Source organism: Brassica napus, chromosome A2 (assembly GCF_020379485.1).
Source record: "Brassica napus cultivar Da-Ae chromosome A2, Da-Ae, whole genome shotgun sequence".
Classification (NCBI taxonomy): Eukaryota; Viridiplantae; Streptophyta; class Magnoliopsida; order Brassicales; family Brassicaceae; genus Brassica; species Brassica napus.
The window spans coordinates 4,669,814-4,693,296 of NC_063435.1; the positions used below are offsets into that span (position 1 = coordinate 4,669,814).

Genomic DNA, 23,483 nt, shown 5'->3' on the forward strand with positions numbered 1-23,483 from the left:
TATTCCGAACAAGCTTTTGATGAAATATCATGACAAAATTCTATTTGTCTCATTATATCCACTCTAATAACTTATCTAACTAAATCAATGTACACTGAAAGAGAAACTTATATATCATTATATCTATTCTAATAGCATATCTAACTAAATCAATTCAAATTGAAAGAGAAAAAACTATATCTGATGTACTACCTTTTAAAAGAAAAATCATTGAAATATAATTAAATTTTTAACCGAGTTTTTCATAAAAATCGGTTCTTCAGTTCTAACAATTTTATTTTTTTTGCCAATTTTATTTGGTCAACACAAAGGTGTTTTAGGAACAACATGTACCTGACGAAGCAAAAGAGTCACGGCTGAACCATTCTAACAAACCGATCCAACTATGAAACAATGCATATCATTTTGTTTGCCTAAATATCTAAAAGCAATATACTAACATGTAAACATATACTTAATTAGGTTTCACGGTGGTGAAATCGGATAAGGGATATTCTATAGTGAAAAGAATCCGCATAACAGAGAAATTTGAAGAAAAAATGATTAAAAAGTGAATAGAAATAAGAACAATCGTGTCTGATGGGAGAAATGATATATAAATTTGTTAAAAGATTCTAGTTTGAAAGTTCGTTTCTTTTGAGAAGTGACGATTAAAAAAAAAAAAGAAACAAAAAGAGATGCCTTTTACATTAGCATTGATGATGTCAGTTGCAAAATGAAACTAAAATTTTATCCACTAGATTACATAAAATTAAAAAATGTAAACGGTTAGATACGAATAGGTATATCTTATATAATAAAGTTGGCTTGTCTCTCTCCTTAGGCCTCCACATCATCAGAGAGACAGGGGCTTTTTGTGACACGTGGCGGCACATAATACACTCTCGATTTTTTCTTGTCGCCTGTTTCTGTATTATTTGCTTTGAACTGGGCTTTTATTGATTGAAGCCCAAATCTTATATAGACAAATGGGATTAGGGTTCATTACTATGTCATCCTCTTGACGAGAGACGCAACCTCAAAGTTTCGAGAACCCGATCTTGAATAAGCTTGATACTCACTTGAGTGGACTCTTGGCTTTGGTCTCGCCGGAAGAGTATTTCGCCGGTAAACCGGGTCAGTCAACGGTTCTTAGAGTTCCCGGTTTAGGCGTGAAACTGATCGGTTTGATCGGTCTAGGACAGTCCGCTTCATCCGCGGCGGCTTTTCAGGGGCTTGGTGAAGCTGTTGCTACGGTTGTAAAGGCTTCACAATCTAGCAGCGTTGTTGTTGCTCTCTCCTCTCATGATAATGAATCCAAGCTTAGCTCTGCATCAGCTTTAGCTTCAGGTAACACAAGTTCGAGTCTTTGGAAACTCATATGACGCAAGTTTGAGTCAGATTTGTGGGGTTTATTGTTTTCTTATGGTGTGGATAGGCGTAGTGCTTGGATTGTTTGAAGATGGTAGGTACAAATCTGAGTCAAAGAAACCTTCTTTAAGCTTTGTTGATATCATTGGATTTGGAACTGGACCTGAGCTAGAGAAGAAGCTCAAGTATGCTGAAGATGTATCTTATGGCCTCATTTTCGGGAGATAGCTCATTAACTCTCCTGCCAATGTGCTCACTCCCGGTATGGATCTGTGGATATCAATTGCTTTGTTTATATTGTGAGATTGTCCTGATCTGCTATGGGTTTTGTGTTGTTTCAGCTGTGCTTGCTGACGAAGCAGCAAAAGTGGCTTCTACATAACAGTGATGTGTTCACTGCAAACATCTTGAACGAGGAGCAGTGCAGAGAGTTGAAGATGGGTTCTTATCTCGCTGTTCCTGCTGCTTCGGCTGATCCTCCCTTCTTCATCCACCTTGTGATAGACCTCAGAGTGGCTCTGTTAAAACCAAACTTGCACTTATTGGAAAAGGATTGACCTTTGACAGGTGATCACTTTAAGCATTCCACATCTGTTTTTGTATTGGTGATGTTTTAGTGGTTGTTGATTGAGAGTCTTGTGTTCACAGTGGTGGCTGACCTGGCTCCTCTATTGAGCTCATGAAATTCGACATGGGTGATTCAGCTGCTGTTCTTGGTGCTGCGAAAGCTATTGGTGAGATTAAGCGTCCTGGTGTTGAGGTAAGCTTCTCCCATTCACATTCTTTTGAAGCTAGAGCTTTCTTAACATAACTAACCAACTGGTGTTCCACAACCAGGTTCATTTCATCGTTGCAGCCTTTGAGAATATGATTAGTGGAACTGGAATGAGAGACCTGGTGATGTCATCACAGCCTCAAACAGAAAGACCATTGAGGTATCATATGATTTATGTATTCAGGTTTGAGACTTTTGCTGTTTATCCTATGGCGATGCTAACTGTTGGCAATGGTATTTTCAGGTCAACAACACAGATGCTGAAGGTCGTCTAACACTTGCTGATAACATGAATGATGAATCTAATTTTGTTCATTAATTGAAACCTGTTTGTACTTCTGAAATCCTAAAATAAATAAATTTAATCTATTTATATTTGAAATTTTATCAATTAACAATCTCATTTTAAATAGATATAAACTATGTAACCAATATTTTCTTAACTAAAATATCCACTAAACTTATTTGCTAGGCAAAGCTAAACACGTAACGCCACAGAAATATCTATAGTAGTGGCTCATAACACCATTAAACTTCATATATTAAAGGCAATGCTTCTCATTCCACGCTACAAACGAACACTACGTAGTTTTACTACAAAAAAAAAAGAATACAATACATATAGATAAACTGGAGATACAATACATGTAAATTCTAATAATTTCCGAAATCGTAGTCTATTAAATGAAAATTACAAAATCCAAATTTTACGCTACACTTTACTCTAAATTTTTAGCAACTCCATGAAACTTTAAAATTATAAATTCACATAACGATACTACTTTACACCATAAGAATCTTTAACCATAATTAAATAATGCTTCAATTATTAGTAAGGTTCAACATCGTATTTAAGAGCTGCTTGAAAAATCTTATATAATAAAAAAGAGAGTCAATTCAACAAAAACCATTTACTCGACTTAAGTGGTCTTTAAAACAAACTGATACAAAAAGAAAAGAAAAAAATCTATTAACTTATATATGATATAGCTACCACCCCTAACCCTAAATACAACAAACAATACTCACACAAGGGCAAAAATGAATAATGAACCACTATTCTCTTATCATTTCTCAAACCAAACAAGACATTAAAACAGAATTCCGCAGCAAACAATCCAGATCTTCATCCATAGACCCATTACACAATAATCTATCACTGATTTCCAGCTCCCATGTATCACCAACCATCAAGGTAATATATCTGACTCTTCAACAACTGAGGGCATAGAATTCATGTTATCATACCGTAACATTAACCACCTTGGCTCCGCATTGCTTATTCATCACACTGCCCAATACGTGAAGAATGTATTCTCAACCAACATGAATTCTGATCTTCAAATAACGGTTACCAACGAACAACAACCCATACGCAACTGCAAGACTAGATGTCGATTAATAGGCCTCCAATTGTGGAAGAAGAAAGTGGATGTGCGCTTCAGAAATTACAACTATGGAAACAATATATGCTATCTTCCTTGCGGCCATAATTTCCATTTTCCATGCATTGATTACTGGCTTCGTAGAAATAGAAGTTGTTCCATATGTAAGGAAAGCAATCTATGATATTCGGATCACTTCGATTTAATATGAGGTTTCTTATGTTTTAATTCCCGGTTTCATTGATGTACTTTTTGGCTTTTCTAATAATTTTAGAAACTAATTGTTTTCCATAGTTCTAAAATCTATCCTTTTTCACAGCGTCATACTCACATATTAAAATAGATCAAACAAACCCTTTTCAATTTAATAAATAATAAAATATACGAACCCGGCGCGTAGCGCCGGAATACTCCTAGTATAACAATTAATAGAAAGTTGCAATCGTAGAACATTTACAACCAATCAAATTGAAAATATATGAGTATTGAATAGTATAATATGTAACTTTTAAAAAATTAAGCAATTAGGTGTAACTAAAAAGATGCAACCTCAACGAATACAACTTTTAGGATGAAACAATACAACCTTTGAGACACAAATATAAGTTCACTTTTTCTTAACAAATGCAACTTTTAAGATGAAATAACATAATCTTTGACATTAATTAGAAGAACACGGCAATAACATGAACAAATATAAACAAATTTGTATGTGTGAAAGACAAACCTTTTCATCTAATATAAGAAAATTGAGAATATTGATTTCATTATTTCGTTTTGGATTTTTAGCTATCCAAACACGTAAAATTCTTCCTAATATTTTTTGTTTATAACGTTTCATTTGAATGTCTTCTAAAAGTTTGTATTAATGCAACTGCTTAGAACCTTTTTTTTTTTACCATTTTTTTTAGTTGGTTAATGAAAATTATATTTTGAGAAATGCATGACAGAGACTATTTATAGATTTTTAAAATCTGTTTGAATAGTCACAACTCTTCAATTTGAATAGTCGCATTCTTCCAATTTAAATGTAGTTATTTTGAAAAGATACTTATATGAATAGTCACAATTTTTCAGTTTTTAAAAAATACATATATATATATATATGAATAGTCACAACCTTTAGACAACTTTTAGAAAAGACATAACTTTCCAATATTTTTGTAAAAGACACAACCTTTCAATTAATGTTTAGAAAAGATACAAACTTTCAACATTTTTGAAAAAACACAACCTTTTAAACACTTTTTATAAAAGACATAACCTTTCAACATAAGTGGATTCACAACCTTTGAAATTAATTGAGATTGCTATTATTAAAGACACAACATTTTAAACATTTTTTACAAAAGACACAACCTTTCAATCAGTGTTTAGAAAAGATACAACTTTACAACATTTTTGAAAAAACACAATATTTACAGGGAAATAGATCGAAAATTGTAGAAATTTAACAGGGACGATAAACTCATCAGAAACTCAACAGAGACAGAATACGAAAGTTAAATTATCTGAAAAGTTGTTAGAGGAAGAACATCCTCAGCAACAGATGCAACGAAAAAAAAAGATATTAAAATCTGACACCACATACAATCTCTTCTATAGATAACATTCTTGAAAAGACACGACTCTTAAGGGATGATGATTAGTGCATGGATATGAGAAAACGTCGACAATTTATTTAAGAGACGCCTTTGAAGAGCTATGCTATGATTTGGTGACATCGCTTGCTGATATCGCTTGCTATGTAAGGAAAACTCGACAGATAATTAAGGGACGTCTTTGAAGTGATATGATTTGGTGGGACGAAGACGTCGCTTGTTAATGAATCTAGGATGTCACACTTTTGCTCCTAAACAAAATTTTAACCATTAGATTATATCATAGACACAAATCTAGCCGGTAGATTTTTATTTTCCTATAAAAAAGTAATGACATTGGTTAAAAAAGTAAATGTTGCTAGGCAGAACACCAAAACTTGCAGTGGTTAATTATGAAAGGTCGTAATAGTTTATTTAAGCAACTGTAAATATTCATCCAAAGGATTGCAATGACTCATTTAAATATTTACAACGATTTACTTAAATCTCCAATAAAACATTATATATGTATATATATATACATATGAAAAAAAAAAATACAATATTTAAAAACATCAATTATAAACGAAATGATAAAATATATATATATATATATATATTTGAAAGACATAAGATATATGAAAAAGTATATTATAGAGTTATGAAACACACAAACACAAAGTATAATAAACAGAATTGAAAATATATAAATTAAAAATACAATTAAAAAATGAAAACAGTTATAAACGAAAAAAAGTCTTAAACGGTTATGAATAAACAGTGATAAACAAAATTAAAAACAAAATACTTATAAGAATAGTCACAATGTTTTACTTTTTAAAAGATACATATATATGAATAGTCACAATCTTTGGATAATTTTTAGAAAAGACACAACTTTCCAACATTTTTCTAAAAGATACAACTTTTAAAATATTTTTTTTACAAAATACACAACCTTTTAATCAATTTTTGTAAAAGACACAACCTTCCAACATTTATGTAAAAGACACAACCTTTAAACATTTTTTCAAAAGACATAACCTTTCAACATAAGTGGATTCACAACCTTTGGAATTAATTAGAATTGTTATTATTAGTAGATTTATAGTATTAGAATATTTGAAAATTAAATAACAGTGGATAATTTTTTTTCCTTTCTGTAACCACAATCCACCTATCAACGTTACTATTTTATTTTCATTTTACATCTTCATGCAAAAAAAATATTTTAACATTTTTAGAATTATGTATACAAAACTTTTTTTCTTCGTATTACCTATCATTATATCCACTCTAATAACTTATCTAACTAAATCAATGTACACTGAAAGAGAAACTTATCTATCATTATATCTATTCTAATAGCATATCTAACTAAATCAATTCAAATTGAAAGAGAAAAAACTATATCTGATGTACTACCTTTTAAAAGAAAAATCATTGAAATATAATTGAATTTTTAACCGAGTTTTTCATAAAAATCGGTTCTTCAGTTCTAACAATTTTATTTTTTTTTGCCAATTTTATTTGGTCAACACAAAGGTGTTTTAGGAACAACATGTACCTGACGAAACAAAAGAGTCACGGCTGAACCATTCTAACAAACCGATCCAACTAATGAAACAATGCATATCATTTTGTTTGTCTAAATATCTAAAAGCAATATACTAACATGTAAACATAGTTAAAATATCATGATCGATCTTAATTATCTTTTAAAAAAAGTTATTCGTGCGGATCAAAATCTAGTATATATTAAAATTCATAGATTAACACATCAAAGCGAGTGGAGTGGTGGTGACCCACTAATGATGGAAAACGAAAACCAGAGGCAAATCTAAGTAGTAGAACACACAAATCCTAACAAAGCAGTGGCAAGACTGATCACCACTTATTATTATTATTTACTGAAATAGGCCCAAACCCCAAGTGGCTCTAGCTAGAGATAGGATCAAGCCAGAAAGGCGCGTGGAGTGTTTTAGGTGAACCAAGGGGATTGTAGGGACGGACAGTACCAGAAGGGAGATGGTATGAACCAAGTCCAGAGCCAATGTAGTAGATGGAGTTAGGTTTGAGCCCCGGGTACAAGCTGGCGGAGAGACAGAAAGCTTCACTCTTGCCAAGGAAGATGCAGAGATCCCCAATGTCTTGAGTGTAAGAAAGGGCTTTGGTATTGTCATCTTGTCTAAAAACCATGAACCGCCTGGTTTTGCTATGAATATCTTCCACTTCCCTCCTCCCATTATTATTATTCTCCTTGTGCAAAAACTGGCGGTACCACTTGACAAAGAAAAGTTCACCAGAGGGTGACTCCACAAAGTGTTTGCTCATGAAACATGTATCCAACATCTCCCACTCAGCCTCTGGGAACTTAGGCAGGCTACTGAAGCGCAGTTCTTGATACTTGAGCTTGTTGCTGCTGAGATGCAGCGAACCCATGTAGAGACCCTTGTTACTCGCAAAGTAGAAGGCATTGTCTCTTTTGGAGTACATGAGATCAGAGGCTTGCAAGAGTGGGAAAGGGGTTTTGAAATGAGTCCAACTAGAGTCGCAATTAGTCCTGCACACACTTAGCTGAGACTCACTGAAGTTTGCAGCTACAGTGCACTCGTCAGGGGAAGAAGAGGAGAGAGACACTTGTTTCACGGTGACACAAGGATCGAACCCTAGACTTGGCAAGGACATGACTCTTGGCGAAGAAGAGACCCATGGCTTGCACAGATCCGTGAGATGTAGGGAAGAATCCTTCTTGTCCATAGAAAGAACCCATCCTTTAGATGCTCCCACGAGAATGTCCCCTTCGAGCTCCTTGGGAAGGGTTTTCTCACTACCACTCACTGTTTCCTCCTTCCTCGGATCGAACAACTTTTGACGTACGGTTTCGTTACCCTCACAAGTCTCTCCCAACTTCTCACTGCTCAGCAGCAGATACGGAGACGACTCAGGAAGCGATGAGAAGAAGCGAGCATTCTTCACCTTGTAAGCCTGTCAAACAAACAAGTTCCGAAAAGAAACTCAGAACCAATCAAGAAACTATGATAACATGTGAAGAAGATATGACTGTGTCCTTACAGAGAGCTTCGAGATTCGGCTGAGAAACAGAGACATTTTTCTTCTTTCACTTTTCCAAAGAACCCTAATTGCTTATGCCTTACCTCCTCCCCTTCCTCTTCTCTTTTTATATAGGGGCTTTGGAAACTTTTCATTTGCTTAGAGATACGAAATTGCCGAATATGGAAACTTCTGAAACTAAGTTTCCTTTATTTCACTATATGTATTAATGTCCAAGTCAAAACGGGTGGGCCAACCCGCTTTCACATCCCTGCGTACAAGTAGTGATAATGAGTTTTCTTCTAATTTATTACTTCTGTTTTGTAAGATCAAGAATTCAAGATGAGGGTATCAGTATTTGATTGGGTCTTTGACAATGTTGAGAAGAAAAAGAATAATACTATCAAAATATATATTTAACGAGATGTAAGTTAACTTGTATTATCAAAATAATTTTTTAATTATATTTCCTTATATATGGGAAATTGCCCATACGAAAGCCCAAACGGAAATTTGTGTTTACTACAGGTTAGCTTACCCAAGGCAAAGTTGAACCCAAAAAGTTATTCACATGCCGCACTCCTAAAAGAATTAAACCAAGTACTGTAGAAAGAAAAATAGACACGGATGGAGTGTTTGATTGATTACAGCTTCGGTCTGTCGAGACAACTGTACATGCAAATGTTTATAAATTTTGAAAATGTATTATCAAAATACTGTAAAAAATGTTTTACAGAATATGAAAATGTGTCGTCAAAATACTAAAAAGAAAAGAAATTACCAAAAGAAAACAGTAGAATTCTGTAATTTGAATATATATTTTCAATTTGCCTTTGACTATGACAAAAAAAAACAGAATGTGTTTTCAATTCATTTTTTTATCTATCACTAAACTATATTAGTTATTTCAAACAAATAAAAGTGAAATAATGCAAGTCAAATAAGAAACTATTGTAAGGATATCTAATATTTTTATTTAGTGTTCTTTGGAAACCCCTATGATACGGAGAGATATTATCAAGTTTATTATTTATTTAAGTATCTATCTTAATTAGTTGAAATTATTTTAAAGATTTTAAATTTTTTAGATATTTTAATGTCTAAAGTTGTAAACGATTTATGATATTTATTAGTAAAAGAATTTTCTTACATGAAATTTTTATAAACCACTGAAAAAAATATGTTCAATTTTTTTTACTATAGATTTGTGAATCTCAACGAATTCAGAAAACATAGATTCGTAGGTATTTCTTTGAACTAATTAAGAATATTTGTAGCTTCTGCTACATCACTCTGTCTCACACTCTTATATCTTTCAAATTAATCAGGATTCAAGAAACTTGGTCATGAAATGTTTTTTCAGTATCATCAAAATACTAAAAAAAAGAATGTTGCCAAAAAAATATAAATTTCGGTAATTTGAATATGTGTTTTCAATTTGACTTTGACAAAAAAATGTGTTTTCAATTCTTTTTATCATCAACCTGTGTATCAGCTCTTTCAAACAAATAAAAGTGAAATAATGCAAGTCTCATACGAAACTATTGTATGAGACTATGAGTATTTAATTATTTTTTTTGGTCTAAAGAGTATTTAATATTTCTTCTTTATAGAAGAGCTTTGAAAATTTGCTGAATATGGAACCCCTCTCTCATATTAGAGATGTACATTATCTCCTATATCTTTCAAATTAATAAGGATTCAAGTAGCATGGTTATGAACTTAAAAAAGACTTGCTATTCTAGTTTCCATCTTCCATGCCCAGTTTTATATTTATTATCTAATTAAACACCGTTACCAAAATCAATAAATATTAGTATTGAAAGGGGTCAAAACAGTGAAAGTCAAAAATGTACTCGGCCACTTGGATTTCACATATCCACAAGCCGTTTATGGAAACTTCCCAAAAACCAAACTGTCTTTATATGAGAAAGAAGAGCAACTAGGGTTATTTTTGGTATCTGAAAGACAATGGCTCTGGTTTTGAACCGAATCTTGAAGCTCCATGTAAGAAACCCAAATTACAGTTCTTTGATTCGTCCTACTCTTACGCGTTTCGAAATCTCCTACTTTGGCTTATGTCCATAGGCGCGCAGGGACAACGCTCGTTTCTTCTCATCATTGCCTGAGTCCCCGTACTTGCTTCTCGGCGGTAAGAAGTTGCGAGACTCTCCGGAAGGACAAGTCGGGAAGCACATGTTCTTTGACCCGACAAAGGAAGAGAAAGTGTACATCAGTGAGAAGACGGTTCCTCAGGAGCTTAATGGACAACCTCTTCTAGGAGCATCACAGAGTTGGGTGGCTTTACCGTGCACCTCACGGATATGTACAAGCCATGGGTTTCATCTCCAAAAGTCATATCATTGCCTTCAATAGGTTTTTAAACCCTCAACACATGTTACGGAAGTGTCTCTCTCTTCTTCTGATCCTCTCCAAGAGGAAGACTTTTATGTAGCTGCAAAGTTCAGTGAATATTAGCTCAGTGTATGCAGGCCTTGTGAGGACTCTAAGTGGACTCACATTGACACCCCTTACTCTCTTTTACCAGCCTCTGAATTTCTCCTGTATTCCAGGAGAAACAAAACCTTCTATTTCACCAGTTTCAAGGGTCTATTCATGGGTTCTTTGGATATCAGCAATAAGAAGCTCAAGTTTCAAGACCTACGCCTACGTAACCAGCCTAAGATTTAAGAGGCGTGGTGGGAGATGTTGGACAAATGTTTCATGAGCAACCACTTAGTGGAATCTCCCTCTGGTGAACTCTTCTTCATCAAGTGGTAAGTGTTTCAAATCTCTTGAACAATTTAGCTACTTTTAAATTCAGAGCAGGTCCTTAGATTTTGATGTTATAAGCTATTTAGTAAAGTTTTAATATTTTTAAAACAATTTTGGAGAGCTATATTTATGAAAATTATCTCTAAAAAGTTGACTTCCGCCAATGTTTCACTTGTTTATTCATAGGATTGGCTCTACAGTTTTAATCGATCCAGGTAGAGTATAGATTGAGCTGTTTGTTTCTACGTAGGTACACACTTTGCATTCGCAGAGGATGGTGAATGGATAATGATGCACAGCATTACTAAGCGGTTCACGGTGTTTATGCAAGATGAGAAGAGAAAAGAGTTTTGTTACACTGATGATATTGGAGATCTATGAATCTTCCTTGGCCAGAGTGAAGCCTTCTGTCTCTCGGCTAGCATGTATTCAGGACCCAAACCTAACTCCATCTATTACATTGGCTCTGGACTTGGATATTACAATCTAGCTTCTGGTACGGTCCGTTCCTTTGATCCCCTAAGTGGTAAACCCTTGCTGGTCCGTTACCCTTACTGGCTTCATCCCACTAATCCCATTGCTTAACATTTATATGCGAACCTTCTTTATAATGATACTTTTTCATATTTGTTATATTTTTTGTACTTTTAATTCATAACAACACATTCGGTAGGCAACCCTAGACGAAATCTTTTAGCGTCATTGCAATAGTTATAGATGATGAAGTTGCTTTGGACCCACTTGAGCCTCTTCCTGCTATTTTCATCGATCCCTTCATTGAGCCATGAGTTTGGACCACCACCACCGCACGATACATTAGAGCCAGGGGCCGACCAATCACAGTCTTGAACCTCAAAGTTCCTGTAATAAGCCGTGAAAGGCGCTTTGGACCAGTCAGTCTTCACGAGCCCTCCTCTCGTGGCCCAGTCATCTCCGTTCCATAAGCTGGAATGGACTCTCATTGCTTGTTTCTCAGGATAAGCTACGTTCTTCGTGTTCATTTTCTTGAATTCTCTTATCGGTGTACCATCCACATAGAATCTGTCAAAGTTTCAACTCTTAAATATTGCTACAGATTTCGTTTGTTTTGTATGTTTAAGAGATGAATAGCGATTAGATATTTACACTATGGTCTTAGGGTTCCAGAGGATGGAGTAAGTGTGAAAATCAACGGTGGGATCGAACCAGAGACGAAACTGTTGTTCTCTATCACCTTTTCCTTGTGTGATGACATTTGTGTGGACTGTATAAGGATCACCACTTAGATTCCCCAAAAATTCGAAGTCTATCTCATCCCACATCGTTCCTTTAGACGCAAGCTACATAACATACACACAAGCACATGAGTAAACAATAGGTTATAATACAAAAATATATTAAATTAAAAAAGATGAGTTTTATGTTTTCTTACATAGTAAGATGTGACAGTACCAGCTGAGTTTCCCGGGACAAGCTTGAGCTCCATAGAGACCTTACCAAACAAGAACTGAGCCTTGGATTCAAAACCAGAGCCTGAAGCTTTGTCAAGAGACAATGTAATGGCTTGGCCGTTTTCGAGTATCTTTGCTTTGTCGCTTCCCCGTACAATGTCAATATCTTTTCTGAAATCACCCGCCAAGATTAAGGCAGAACATGACAGAATAAACAAACTGATCAAGATTGGTGAGCAACCCATGACTTGTTTTGGGAACTCAAATGGTGAGTAGGGGTTTAGTTTTTATGTAAGAAAATGATATAACTGAGTGAAGGTGTAGAAATGATAGACAGTGACTGACATGTGGATGAGAAAGAGGAATAGAAGGAGAAGAATTTGTGTTTAGAGATCGCCAAGTTTTGGTTTGTGAGAAAATAGAGGAGCAGATGGGAAGTGAAGAAAGCTTGTGTTTGACACATGTAGAAAGTTAAGTATGAGTGTTTAAGTTTCATCAAGAAGTCCAACGATTCTCCTTTATCCATCGTTTATAACGTTTGGGGTTTAAGTTGTCTTTACTTGAAAACCAATCAAAGACTGTGACCAATTCATACGTGAATATATAAGAGTATTAATATTTTTTTTCAGTCCGTTGTATCTTATGTTTATCTTCTCACCTAGAAACTTTGAAATTATCTTTAGGCAAAAAAAAAAGCTTTAGCAATCTATATAAATATGAAATTTTTTTTGTAAAATAAATTCTGACAGCTGTAAGTTATAAATCAACTTTGCCAAGTTCGCTTTCAAGCACACTCTTTATATAAATATGATATTACAAGTAATTTAAATCTTATCATAGAATTTATACATAGAAATCAGAGGTGGAGCTAGAAAAATAAATTATAGGGAGCATAACTAAAATTGTTCATAGAATTAAAGATAAATTTGTTCAAAACATGGGGACATATTGAAAAATAGTCGATGTTTTACTTAGGGGCAGATGCTCCTTTCCTTTTCCATGTGGCTCCGCCACTGATAGAAATTCCAGTTTTTTGTACAGAATATAAAAATATTCTAAACCCAAGTAAACAACTATAATTTAGATCGTATATAGAAATTCCCTTACATGTCAAATCTAAAGTAACTTTTTTTAGTACATATCTACACAGGGATTTGTAGAATTTTTGGACTTAACGCAAGAGTTAGACATGCTATCTAGCCACTTGGGCTAAGAAACTTCCTGACCACGACCGTCATCAAGTTGAATGTCTTAGCTGTCTCCACCACTCCTATCTCAAAGTCAGTCAAAATCATTACTTGATTTTACCCAACTACTACCTTATCCCTTTTAACGTGGCATTTCTCTTCTTCGTCCACGTTAAATTTTGAATTTAGTAATGAAAATATTTAAAACAAATATACAACGCGTCGCTTATCCTATTTTCTTAACCACTCTAAAGTGTGTTATGCCAAAAACACGTACCTACATTAAATAATTCAATTTTATCTACAATTTACTTACAAAATATCACATACATAATAAAACTCAAAAGCAAGGAAATTAACTTGAAGTATAATATTGAAAAATCACTAAAAAATCAACTGAAAATTTAGATGCTAAAATATGAACTGAAATTGTATAATAACGAAGTCTAATTAATTTCTACCATAAAGAGACGATATCATGAACTATAGTTGTCTAACTAATAAAATATAATCTGTAAACCCGTTAAATCAATAGATATCTAGAATCACTAATAAAAAAAATAAAACCCATGAACTTGTCTTATTATACATTTCCTCCTTTTTTTATATATATAAATTGTTTTAGAAAAATTTCTATGTTCTAAATTATATAACGTTTTCGGTTTCGATGTAAAATTTATTAATATTTAATGTTATATGACCAATGAAAATATATTTTATATTTTATTATTAGTTGATTTGTGGTTAGATAAATAATTAATTATGTTTATGTTTAGAAAATATAAAAAATTAATAATTTTTTAATCTATATGCACAATTCTAAAATGAATTATATTAAGAAACAAATGAAGTATAGTAATGTAAATTTATTAAAGATACTAATTAACATTTATAGAAACAATTCAACAATTCTTTTGTTCAAGCAGAATCTAACAGAATCCCTTGGTTCTATTGGAGGAATCAAAACTCCTTCTCTTCCAAGGTCGGTTCAAGCCGGTGGTAAAAGTACCAACTCCAACTTTTTGAAAGCAAAACTCCCAAAATCCAATTTAATTTGAAAAAGTAATTATATTCAGTTTTATAAAAAGTACATTAAAAAACATATCTAAAACAAAACGCGTGAACTCCAAAGCCAATTGAAGACAGCTTTTACTACAAGGTGCCCCCACCCCAATCACCAGCTGTTGCATCAAACACGGCTTCGTCTTTCGCCATACGAACCTTCTTTGGAACCGCCTTTTAAACCTTTGCTACTGCTATATATACATTCACTCATAAACCCTAACAAATCACAAAGCAAAAGCCCACAAGAAGAAAATAGAAACCAATAAATCTCTCAAAATGGCAAACAGTTATTTATTTCCTCTGTTTCTCTCTCTTATCGTCATCTCCTCTGTTTCAGCTAACTTCCAAAGAGACGTAGAGATAACATGGGGAGATGGACGTGGACAGATCACAAACAATGGAGAGCTTCTCACTTTATCTCTAGACAAATCCTCTGGCTCTGGCTTCCAATCCAAAAACGAGTACTTGTTTGGTAAAATCGACATGCAAATGAAACTCGTCCCTGGAAACTCAGCAGGAACTGTCACAACACTCTACGTAAGTTACATAACAAACAATCTTCACGTTATTTTGTTCCATTTTAAAGTTCTTGTTTCTAATATTAGTTTTTATTGCAGTTGAAATCACCTGGAACAACATGGGACGAGATTGATTTCGAGTTTCTTGGGAATCTAAGTGGAGATCCTTACACACTTCACACGAATGTCTACACACAAGGCAAAGGCGACAAAGAACAGCAGTTCAAACTCTGGTTCGACCCAACAGCTGATTTCCACACTTACACCATTCTATGGAACCCACAACGAATCATTTTCACCGTCGATGGAACTCCCATTAGAGAATTCAAGAACATGGAATCTATTGGCACTCTCTTCCCCAAGAACCGACCAATGAGAATGTACTCTAGTCTTTGGAACGCTGATGATTGGGCCACGAGAGGTGGTTTGGTCAAAACCGATTGGTCTAAAGCTCCTTTCACTGCCTCGTACCGTGGCTTCAACCAAGAAGCTTGTGTTTGGTGATGTTAGGAGTTTTCAAGGCTCCTAAGACAAATGTTGTAGTATAAAAGATTGTCGAACCAGTTCTGAGGGATATCAAAGCACTGAGAATGCAAGTACTCACTTAATCTAAGTGCAACCAATGATTTAGATGGGTTTTAAGTTATGACTAAAATTAAAAAGCAATAACAGAATGATACTTTCTTGACTAAGGGAAAAGAGAACTCATGGGCATAGGGATTAGACCTTGGGTGATCAAGTATCGAACTAAGGATGGCAAATGATCAATCAAACTATCAACCTTAAGCCTAGACACAATTCTAAGCAAGCTCTATGTCTAGATGAATGCTCATTTGCTAACACATCTCAAACATCAAATGTCTTTGGTTGAATAATATGAAAGCAATCATTACTAACAAGTCTATTAGCTATCTTAGCACCTTTAACAACAAATGTCTTTGGCAAAGTATACTAAAAGCCTAGGAGAGTTGTCTCGGGCATTTCATCGAACACCTTTCGGGTGAGAAATGCCTAAGGATCAACAACTGAGTGGCCAACTCAGAAGATGCATTATGATTACTCTACTAGCAAGGAAATATGAATGATCTACACTAAAACATCCTAGCTCTAACCTAATCACCCTTAATCTCCCTAACCCATGAATTCCAAAGGTGATTACTCACTAATCTCCATGATTCCTCTTAAACCCATATTGGATTTCAGATTAATCATGTAAAGAAATAGATAAGAAATCAACACAAGAACATAACAAATCAAAACCCAAGAGATGAACTTCTCAAGAGAGTTCTTGTGTATTTCTCAATAGATCCAAAGATAAAAGATAATCTGCCTCTGGTGGCTACAAAAGATGTTTAAAACATAGGTTTTTCCAAGTGCAAAACGTGCATAATGAAATGACCAAAAGGCCCTTAAGTAAAATAGAAATCGAGCAGATAATAGGCGCGGAGCGACCTCGGCTCGTCGCTCCGACAAGTCGCTCCAGGCTTCGGGAGCGACCTCGCTGGGTCGCTGCGAGAGGTCGCTCCGAGAGCGCTTTCTTGTCTCCGGGAACCAAGATGGCGAGCGACTTCTCTCTGTCGCTCTGGACAGGTCGCTCCAAGCTTCGGGAGCGACCTCGCTGGGTCGCTGCGAGAGGTCGCTCCGAGAGCGAGTTGTGTGTCTCCGGACGTGAAAACGCGAGCGACTTTGTGCAGTCGCTCCAACGGGTCGCTCTGGATCGGGAGCGACCTTGGTAGGTCGCTCTGAGAGGTCGCTCCAGGGTCATCTAAGACTGTTCGGAGTAATGAGAACGCGAGCGACTTCATGGCGTCGCTTTAGGAAGGTCGCTCTGAGAAGTGGGACACAGCGACTTCGTGATGTCGCTCCCATGCTCGGTTCGTCCAATTGTCACCTTTTCACCTCTTTTGAGCTCCAAATAGCCTCATGTGGTATTCCAGTACCTAATAGAGACTCATGTATGCAAAATGCAACCTAAACATGTCTGAATCCTAATCTATATGATGAAAATGCTCATGGATGAATGGATAAAACAATGCAAATATGCAAGATATCAACTCCCCCAAACTTGTTCTTTTACTTGTCCACAAGTGAACTTTCTAGAACTCATAGGGAGAGAGGTTGAAGGAGGGAGCACATAGCCAAAAGAAACACAACTAGCACACTCTCTTATTACACTCTAGCTTCTCTAGGCCTATCTTAACTCTTTTTGTTCTTACACTCATCATCAAGCATCCACACATTCAAATCAACCAACTCTCACATTCATTAAGCACAAAACATCAGGTGAATTCTTGCAAATGGTCAGTTGGTCCAAGTCATTTGGTTGGGTAAGGGAAGGCTTTTATTCAAGTGATTCAAGAGGTTCAAAACATATGATCTTTAAGGTGGTTTACTCTCAAAACAAGTAGCCTTGACATTGCACATAATATATCTAAGAAAGGGACCAACTCATGCATACAATGCTCAATCTCCATTGTTCTACCCTTTTCCCAAACATACAATTACACAATCATTCCCAAATGTCAAACCCAACTCACATCTCTCACCAAAAGATCCTAAGAACTTTAACTCCTTCTCTTTGAAATCTACAAGGGATTTTTCACAACCTCAAAACATTTCTTAGCTCCTAACAACTTTGCTAGCCCCCCTTTTTCTTTTTTTTCTTTTTTTTTTTTTTTTTTTCTTTTTTTTCGTTTTTCATTTTCCTTTTTTTTTTTTTAGGCTGGGGACTAAGACTTTTCAAAACTTGAGCTAGAGGCTTCTATACTGGTCCCAATAAAACAATTCACTTAAGCACAAAGAGTCTATTCTTTTCCTTTTTCATTTCTCCCAAATCATAATCACAACACTCACCCCCACCTATAGCTAGACAATAGAGTGTCCAATCTAGCAAGAATGAAGATCAAGCATTGTCGTTCCCGATACTCTCAACATTATGCACATGTAAGACTTTCCGAAAAAGGCCTCACTCATCAAACAATGAAAGCTTAAAAGGAGGAAAAGGTTTTGGGAGTGGTCTACCACTAGAGTTTGTCAAAAAAGATTGGTATAAAAGATGTGACAACTCAAGTGTGTATAGCCATGACTCAGTACACAAGGGACCATGAGCAAGAAGCATTAAGTTCGTTCAGTTCAAATAAGGTTGTAGTTGGCTTCAAAGACTGAGTTTCAGCAATCAACAAGTTTCAGGAAGAGTTTTCAAGGCTCGAAACATACAAGTCTTTTTGAGAGGTGCAAAAGCTAGTCAAGTGCAACGTAGTGTTCTTTACAAGGCATTCAAAATCATTGCTCCCAATGCAAGTGAATGCAACCTATATGCTCTAGACTCTCCTAAAAATGCAAATGATGCAAACTAAATGATTGATTTTTTTTTTTTTTTTTATCTATTGAAATAGGTATGCCATGCATGACTCAATGAAACAACATCAAAGCAAACATGATCAAATACTTGGTACCTCCCCCAAACTTGAGTTACACAGTCTCTGTGTCGTCAAGTAGAGAGAGATACCGAAAAGAAGACTAATATGCAAAAATGAAATGGTATATACAAGGGAGTGTGGTGGGTTACCTTCTATAGGGAATGAGTAGAGGGAGATGCTCCCTCCTCGTCGTCCTCAGGTGGTAACTCTTCAAGGTGCTCATCAGCAGGAGTGCCCATCTCTTCAATGTAGAAGGCTTGCCCGAACACAGTTGGTTTCCTCATTTTCCCCTTGATGTCAAAGTGGAGGATGTTCTCTTTACCCAAATGGAGATCAATCGTGCCCTCCTTCACATTAACAATAGCTCCTGCTGTAGCTAAGAATGGCCTTCCTAGAATCAATGGATCTTGAGCCTCCTCACCCATCTCAAGCACCACAAAATCTGTAGGTATCTCATACCTTCCAATCTTCACAGGGAGGTCCTCTAAGATGCCCACAGGGTACTTCACTGAACGATCAGCTAACACCAGAGAGAGTCTACACTTCTTGTACTGAGTGAATCCAAGCTTCTTTGCAACAGACAAAGGCATCAAGCTGACACTAGCTCCCAAATCGCAGAGACTTTTCTCAAATACCATAGGTCCAAGAGCACAAGGTAGTGTGAAGCTTCCTGGATCCTCTAATTTCTCTGGAACATCAAGCCTCTGGATGATGGCATTGCACTCATGGGTAAGAATCATCATGCCTTCCATCTCCTTCTTCTTTGCAGCTACAACATCTTTCAGGAAATTGTTGTATTGAGGAATCAACATGAAAGCATCGATGATGGGCATTGCAACCTGAGCTTCACTCATTTGCTTCTCAAACAGAGCCTTGTACTTCTCTAGCAGCTGCTTCTTGAATCTACCAGGGAATGGAAGTTTGGGTTCATAGGGAGGAGGAACAAAAGAACTTTCACTTGCTGGAGTAACAACTTCACCATCATTTATTGTCTTCTTCTTCTCTCCAACATTTCCTTTACCTTTGGCTTCCACTATCTTTTCCAAGATCTCGTCATTGATCTTCTCATCAACAATCACCACTTCATCATCTATGTTGATGGCAACCCCCTCACCTAGTTTCTCAGCATCCTTGGTGAGGGTTTTAGGAGGTAACTGCTTACCACTCCTAAGGGTGATAGCTTTGGCCTCCTTGGGGTTTTGGTCAGACTTTCCAGGTAGAGATCCTTGCTGGCGATTATGGTGAGTGTTCATGGAAGCAAACTGATTCTCTAAATTCCTGACTGTAGAAGCAAGGTGTGAGAATTTGTTGTTGAGCTCATTGTAGCTCCCATCAATCTTGGAATGAAGGTTCTTCAACTCATAACCAACTTGCTTCTCACTTCTAGTCTGAGACTCCAAGATTTGCTTCAGTAAGGTATCAGTGCTGCTCTCTTGAGGAGCAGAGGAACCAGACGAGGGGTTTTGCTGAGGCTGATAGCTGCCTTGCTGGTTGTTTCTTGGCGGATAGCCACTCTGTTGGTTGTTTGGATAGGATTTCTGTTGGTAGTTGTTGTACTGAAAGTTGGGCTCCTTTTTGTACCAGCTACCATTGTTGTTGATGAAACACAACTCCTCTTGACCTTCCAAACCCTCAACCTCATTGACAGCAAGTGGATCTTCCTGCTTGGAGTTACCAACAAACTTCAGCTGCTCTTGGGTTGCTTTTTCAGCAATGAGTAGGTCGATCTTGTCTTCCAAAGCTTTGATCTCTTTCCTCGTTTGCTTATCATCTGTTCTACTGCCTCTGTCGTGGTCTCCACTGTAGACTGCATCACTCTTTACCATGTTGTCAACCAGCTCTTCTGCATCCTCCTCAGTTCTCCCCAAGAAGAACCCATTGCTAGCTGTATCCAGTCTGGCTCTGTACTTAGGAAGAGCACCACGGTAGAATGTGCTCAGTAAGCTCTCCTTAGAAAAGCCATGGTGTGGGCATTGAGCTTGGTAGCCCTTGAATCTCTCCCAGGCTTCACTGAAGCCTTCCAAGTTCTTCTGTTGAAAGCTGGAAATCTCGTTTCTCAGCTTAGCAGTTCTTGAAGTAGAGAAGAACTTCTCCAAGAATGCTTTCTTGCAGTCATCCCAAGTAGTGATGGAGTCACTGGGTAGAGACTTCTCCCACTGACGTGCCTTATCCCCCAAAGAGAAAGGGAATAGCTTGAGCTTTAAGGCATCTTCGGACACACCATTGGTTTTTGACAACCCACAGTAGCTGTCGAACCTGTCCAAGTGATCAAATGGATCCTCTAGAGCCAAGCCATGATACTTGTTGTTCTCGATCACGTTGAGGAGTCCTGATTTGATCTCAAAGTTGTTGGCTGCCACAGCGGGTGCTCGGATTCCCAATCTATGACCATGAATGTTGGGGCGGTCGTAAGTGCCAATGGGTCGAGCTGCTCGCTGTTGGTTTTGAGGTATGTCTCCCATATCAGTACTCAATCTCTGCAAGTGAGCCTGTTGCTCTTCTTCTCTTCTATTTCTAGCACACTCTCTCTCTAAAGCTCTGATGTCTGCAGCTATTGGAACTAGGTTTGATGGACCCTTGCTCCTCAAGTTCATACACCTGTAGATTAAAGGGAGGTGAAGAAAGAGAATCAGTAACAAACAAAAAATGACTTAGTCTCAAACAAGTGACTAAATCTCAATGTTCAAATCTACTCAGAATTTGGCAACGGCGCCAATTTGATGTTAGGAGTTTTCAAGGCTCCTAAGACAAATGTTGTAGTATAAAAGATTGTCGAACCAGTTCTGAGGGATATCAAAGCACTGAGAATGCAAGTACTCACTTAATCTAAGTGCAACCAATGATTTAGATGGGTTTTAAGCTATGACTAAAACTAAAAAGCAATAACAGAATGATACTTTCTTGACTAAGGGAAAAGAGAACTCATGGGCATAGGGATTAGACCTTGGGTGATCAAGTATCGAACTAAGGATGGCAAATGATCAATCAAACTATCAACCTTAAGCCTAGACACAATTCTAAGCAAGCTCTATGTCTAGATGAATGCTCATTTGCTAACACATCTCAAACATCAAATGTCTTTGGTTGAATAATATGAAAGCAATCATTACTAACAAGTCTATTAGCTATCTTAGCACCTTTAACAACAAATGTCTTTGGCAAAGTATACTAAAAGCCTAGGAGAGTTGTCTCGGGCATTTCATCGAACACCTTTCGGGTGAGAAATGCCTAAGGATCAACAACTGAGTGGCCAACTCAGAAGATGCATTATGATTACTCTACTAGCAAGGAAATATGAATGATCTACACTAAAACATCCTAGCTCTAACCTAATCACCCTTAATCTCCCTAACCCATGAATTCCAAAGGTGATTACTCACTAATCTCCATGATTCCTCTTAAACCCATATTGGATTTCAGATTAATCATGTAAAGAAATAGATAAGAAATCAACACAAGAACATAACAAATCAAAACCCAAGAGATGAACTTCTCAAGAGAGTTCTTGTGTATTTCTCAATAGATCCAAAGATAAAAGATAATCTGCCTCTGGTGGCTACAAAAGATGTTTAAAACATAGGTTTTTCCAAGTGCAAAACGTGCATAATGAAATGACCAAAAGGCCCTTAAGTAAAATAGAAATCGAGCAGATAATAGGCGCGGAGCGACCTCGGCTCGTCGCTCCGACAAGTCGCTCCAGGCTTCGGGAGCGACCTCGCTGGGTCGCTGCGAGAGGTCGCTCCGAGAGCGCTTTCTTGTCTCCGGGAACCAAGATGGCGAGCGACTTCTCTCTGTCGCTCTGGACAGGTCGCTCCAAGCTTCGGGAGCGACCTCGCTGGGTCGCTGCGAGAGGTCGCTCCGAGAGCGAGTTGTGTGTCTCCGGACGTGAAAACGCGAGCGACTTTGTGCAGTCGCTCCAACGGGTCGCTCTGGATCGGGAGCGACCTTGGTAGGTCGCTCTGAGAGGTCGCTCCAGGGTCATCTAAGACTGTTCGGAGTAATGAGAACGCGAGCGACTTCATGGCGTCGCTTTAGGAAGGTCGCTCTGAGAAGTGGGACACAGCGACTTCGTGATGTCGCTCCGGGAGGTCGCTCCCATGCTCGGTTCGTCCAATTGTCACCTTTTCACCTCTTTTGAGCTCCAAATAGCCTCATGTGGTATTCCAGTACCTAATAGAGACTCATGTATGCAAAATGCAACCTAAACATGTCTGAATCCTAATCTATATGATGAAAATGCTCATGGATGAATGGATAAAACAATGCAAATATGCAAGATATCATTTGGTCGAATGGCAAGTCGTCTTGTCCTGATGTCTCGAAACAAGGGACCACTGGCTCGTGGTTGTCCCAGGAGCTTGACTCAACTGCTCAAGAAAGGATGAGATGGGTGCAGAGGAACTACATGATCTATAATTATTGTACGGATGCGAAGAGATTTCCTCAAGGTCTTCCAAAGGAGTGCTTAGCTGCGTAGAGAGTTGAGAGTGGAACCAAATGATATGTTTTCTTTATTGTTATAAAATTATATTCATTTATATTGTATATTTTTTTTCATTTATATTTATATTGTAGATCATATGAATTTATTGATTTGTTTGCAGCGTAATTAATAAGAATTAATACTCCCTCCGCATTGTGTTTAAAAGATTGATGAGTTATTGGCTGTCAAAAAAAAAAAAAGATTGATGAGTTACATATTTCACAATTAAGAAAAGTCAAAAACATTTTTTTATCTATTACATTTTAGATTAATTTTGATTAGTTTTCAATAAATTTTAGCCACTAATATATATATATATTTATAATTTGATTTATATTTTATTTCTAAAGTTCAATGCATTAACTAAACTTTATAATATCAATCTTTTAAATGAAAAAACAAAACTTAAACACATCAATCATTTAAATGAAAAAACAAAACTTAAACACATCAATCATTTAA

General features: G+C 36.5%; 3 protein-coding genes, 1 non-coding gene and 2 pseudogenes across 4 annotated transcripts; 4 read left to right on the plus strand and 2 right to left on the minus strand.

Moving 5' to 3' along the window:
• Positions 1–1,004: 1,004 nt before the first annotated feature.
• LOC106404182 lies at positions 1,005–2,500 on the plus strand (annotated as a pseudogene).
• A 4,331-nt stretch (positions 2,501–6,831) lies between these two features.
• On the minus strand, positions 6,832–8,201 carry LOC106431396. The gene is made up of 2 exons (XM_048761335.1): positions 8,166–8,201; positions 6,832–8,078 (listed from the first exon to the last, which is right to left on the minus strand). The coding sequence occupies exons 1-2, from the start codon at positions 8,199–8,201 to the stop codon at positions 7,029–7,031; spliced, it is 1,086 nt and encodes a 361-aa protein (XP_048617292.1). The 3' UTR covers positions 6,832–7,028.
• A 1,914-nt stretch (positions 8,202–10,115) lies between these two features.
• Positions 10,116–11,302, plus strand: LOC106431414 (annotated as a pseudogene).
• A 221-nt stretch (positions 11,303–11,523) lies between these two features.
• Positions 11,524–12,637, minus strand: LOC106431415 (xyloglucan endotransglucosylase/hydrolase protein 22). Its single transcript, XM_013872211.3, has 3 exons — positions 12,331–12,637; positions 12,045–12,238; positions 11,524–11,960 (listed from the first exon to the last, which is right to left on the minus strand). The coding sequence occupies exons 1-3, from the start codon at positions 12,592–12,594 to the stop codon at positions 11,567–11,569; spliced, it is 852 nt and encodes a 283-aa protein (XP_013727665.2). The 5' UTR covers positions 12,595–12,637; the 3' UTR covers positions 11,524–11,566.
• Positions 12,638–14,808: 2,171 nt separating this feature from the next.
• LOC106431416 (xyloglucan endotransglucosylase/hydrolase protein 22) lies at positions 14,809–23,178 on the plus strand. The gene is made up of 3 exons (XM_048750808.1): positions 14,809–15,138; positions 15,219–15,619; positions 22,826–23,178. Exons 1-3 carry the CDS (start codon positions 14,878–14,880, stop codon positions 23,013–23,015), a joined length of 852 nt encoding a protein of 283 aa, XP_048606765.1. The 5' UTR covers positions 14,809–14,877; the 3' UTR covers positions 23,016–23,178.
• LOC125589684 lies at positions 20,495–20,601 on the plus strand. Its single transcript, XR_007325858.1, has one exon. It is a non-coding gene; the product is annotated as a small nucleolar RNA R71 (small nucleolar RNA).
• Positions 23,179–23,483: the final 305 nt, after the last annotated feature.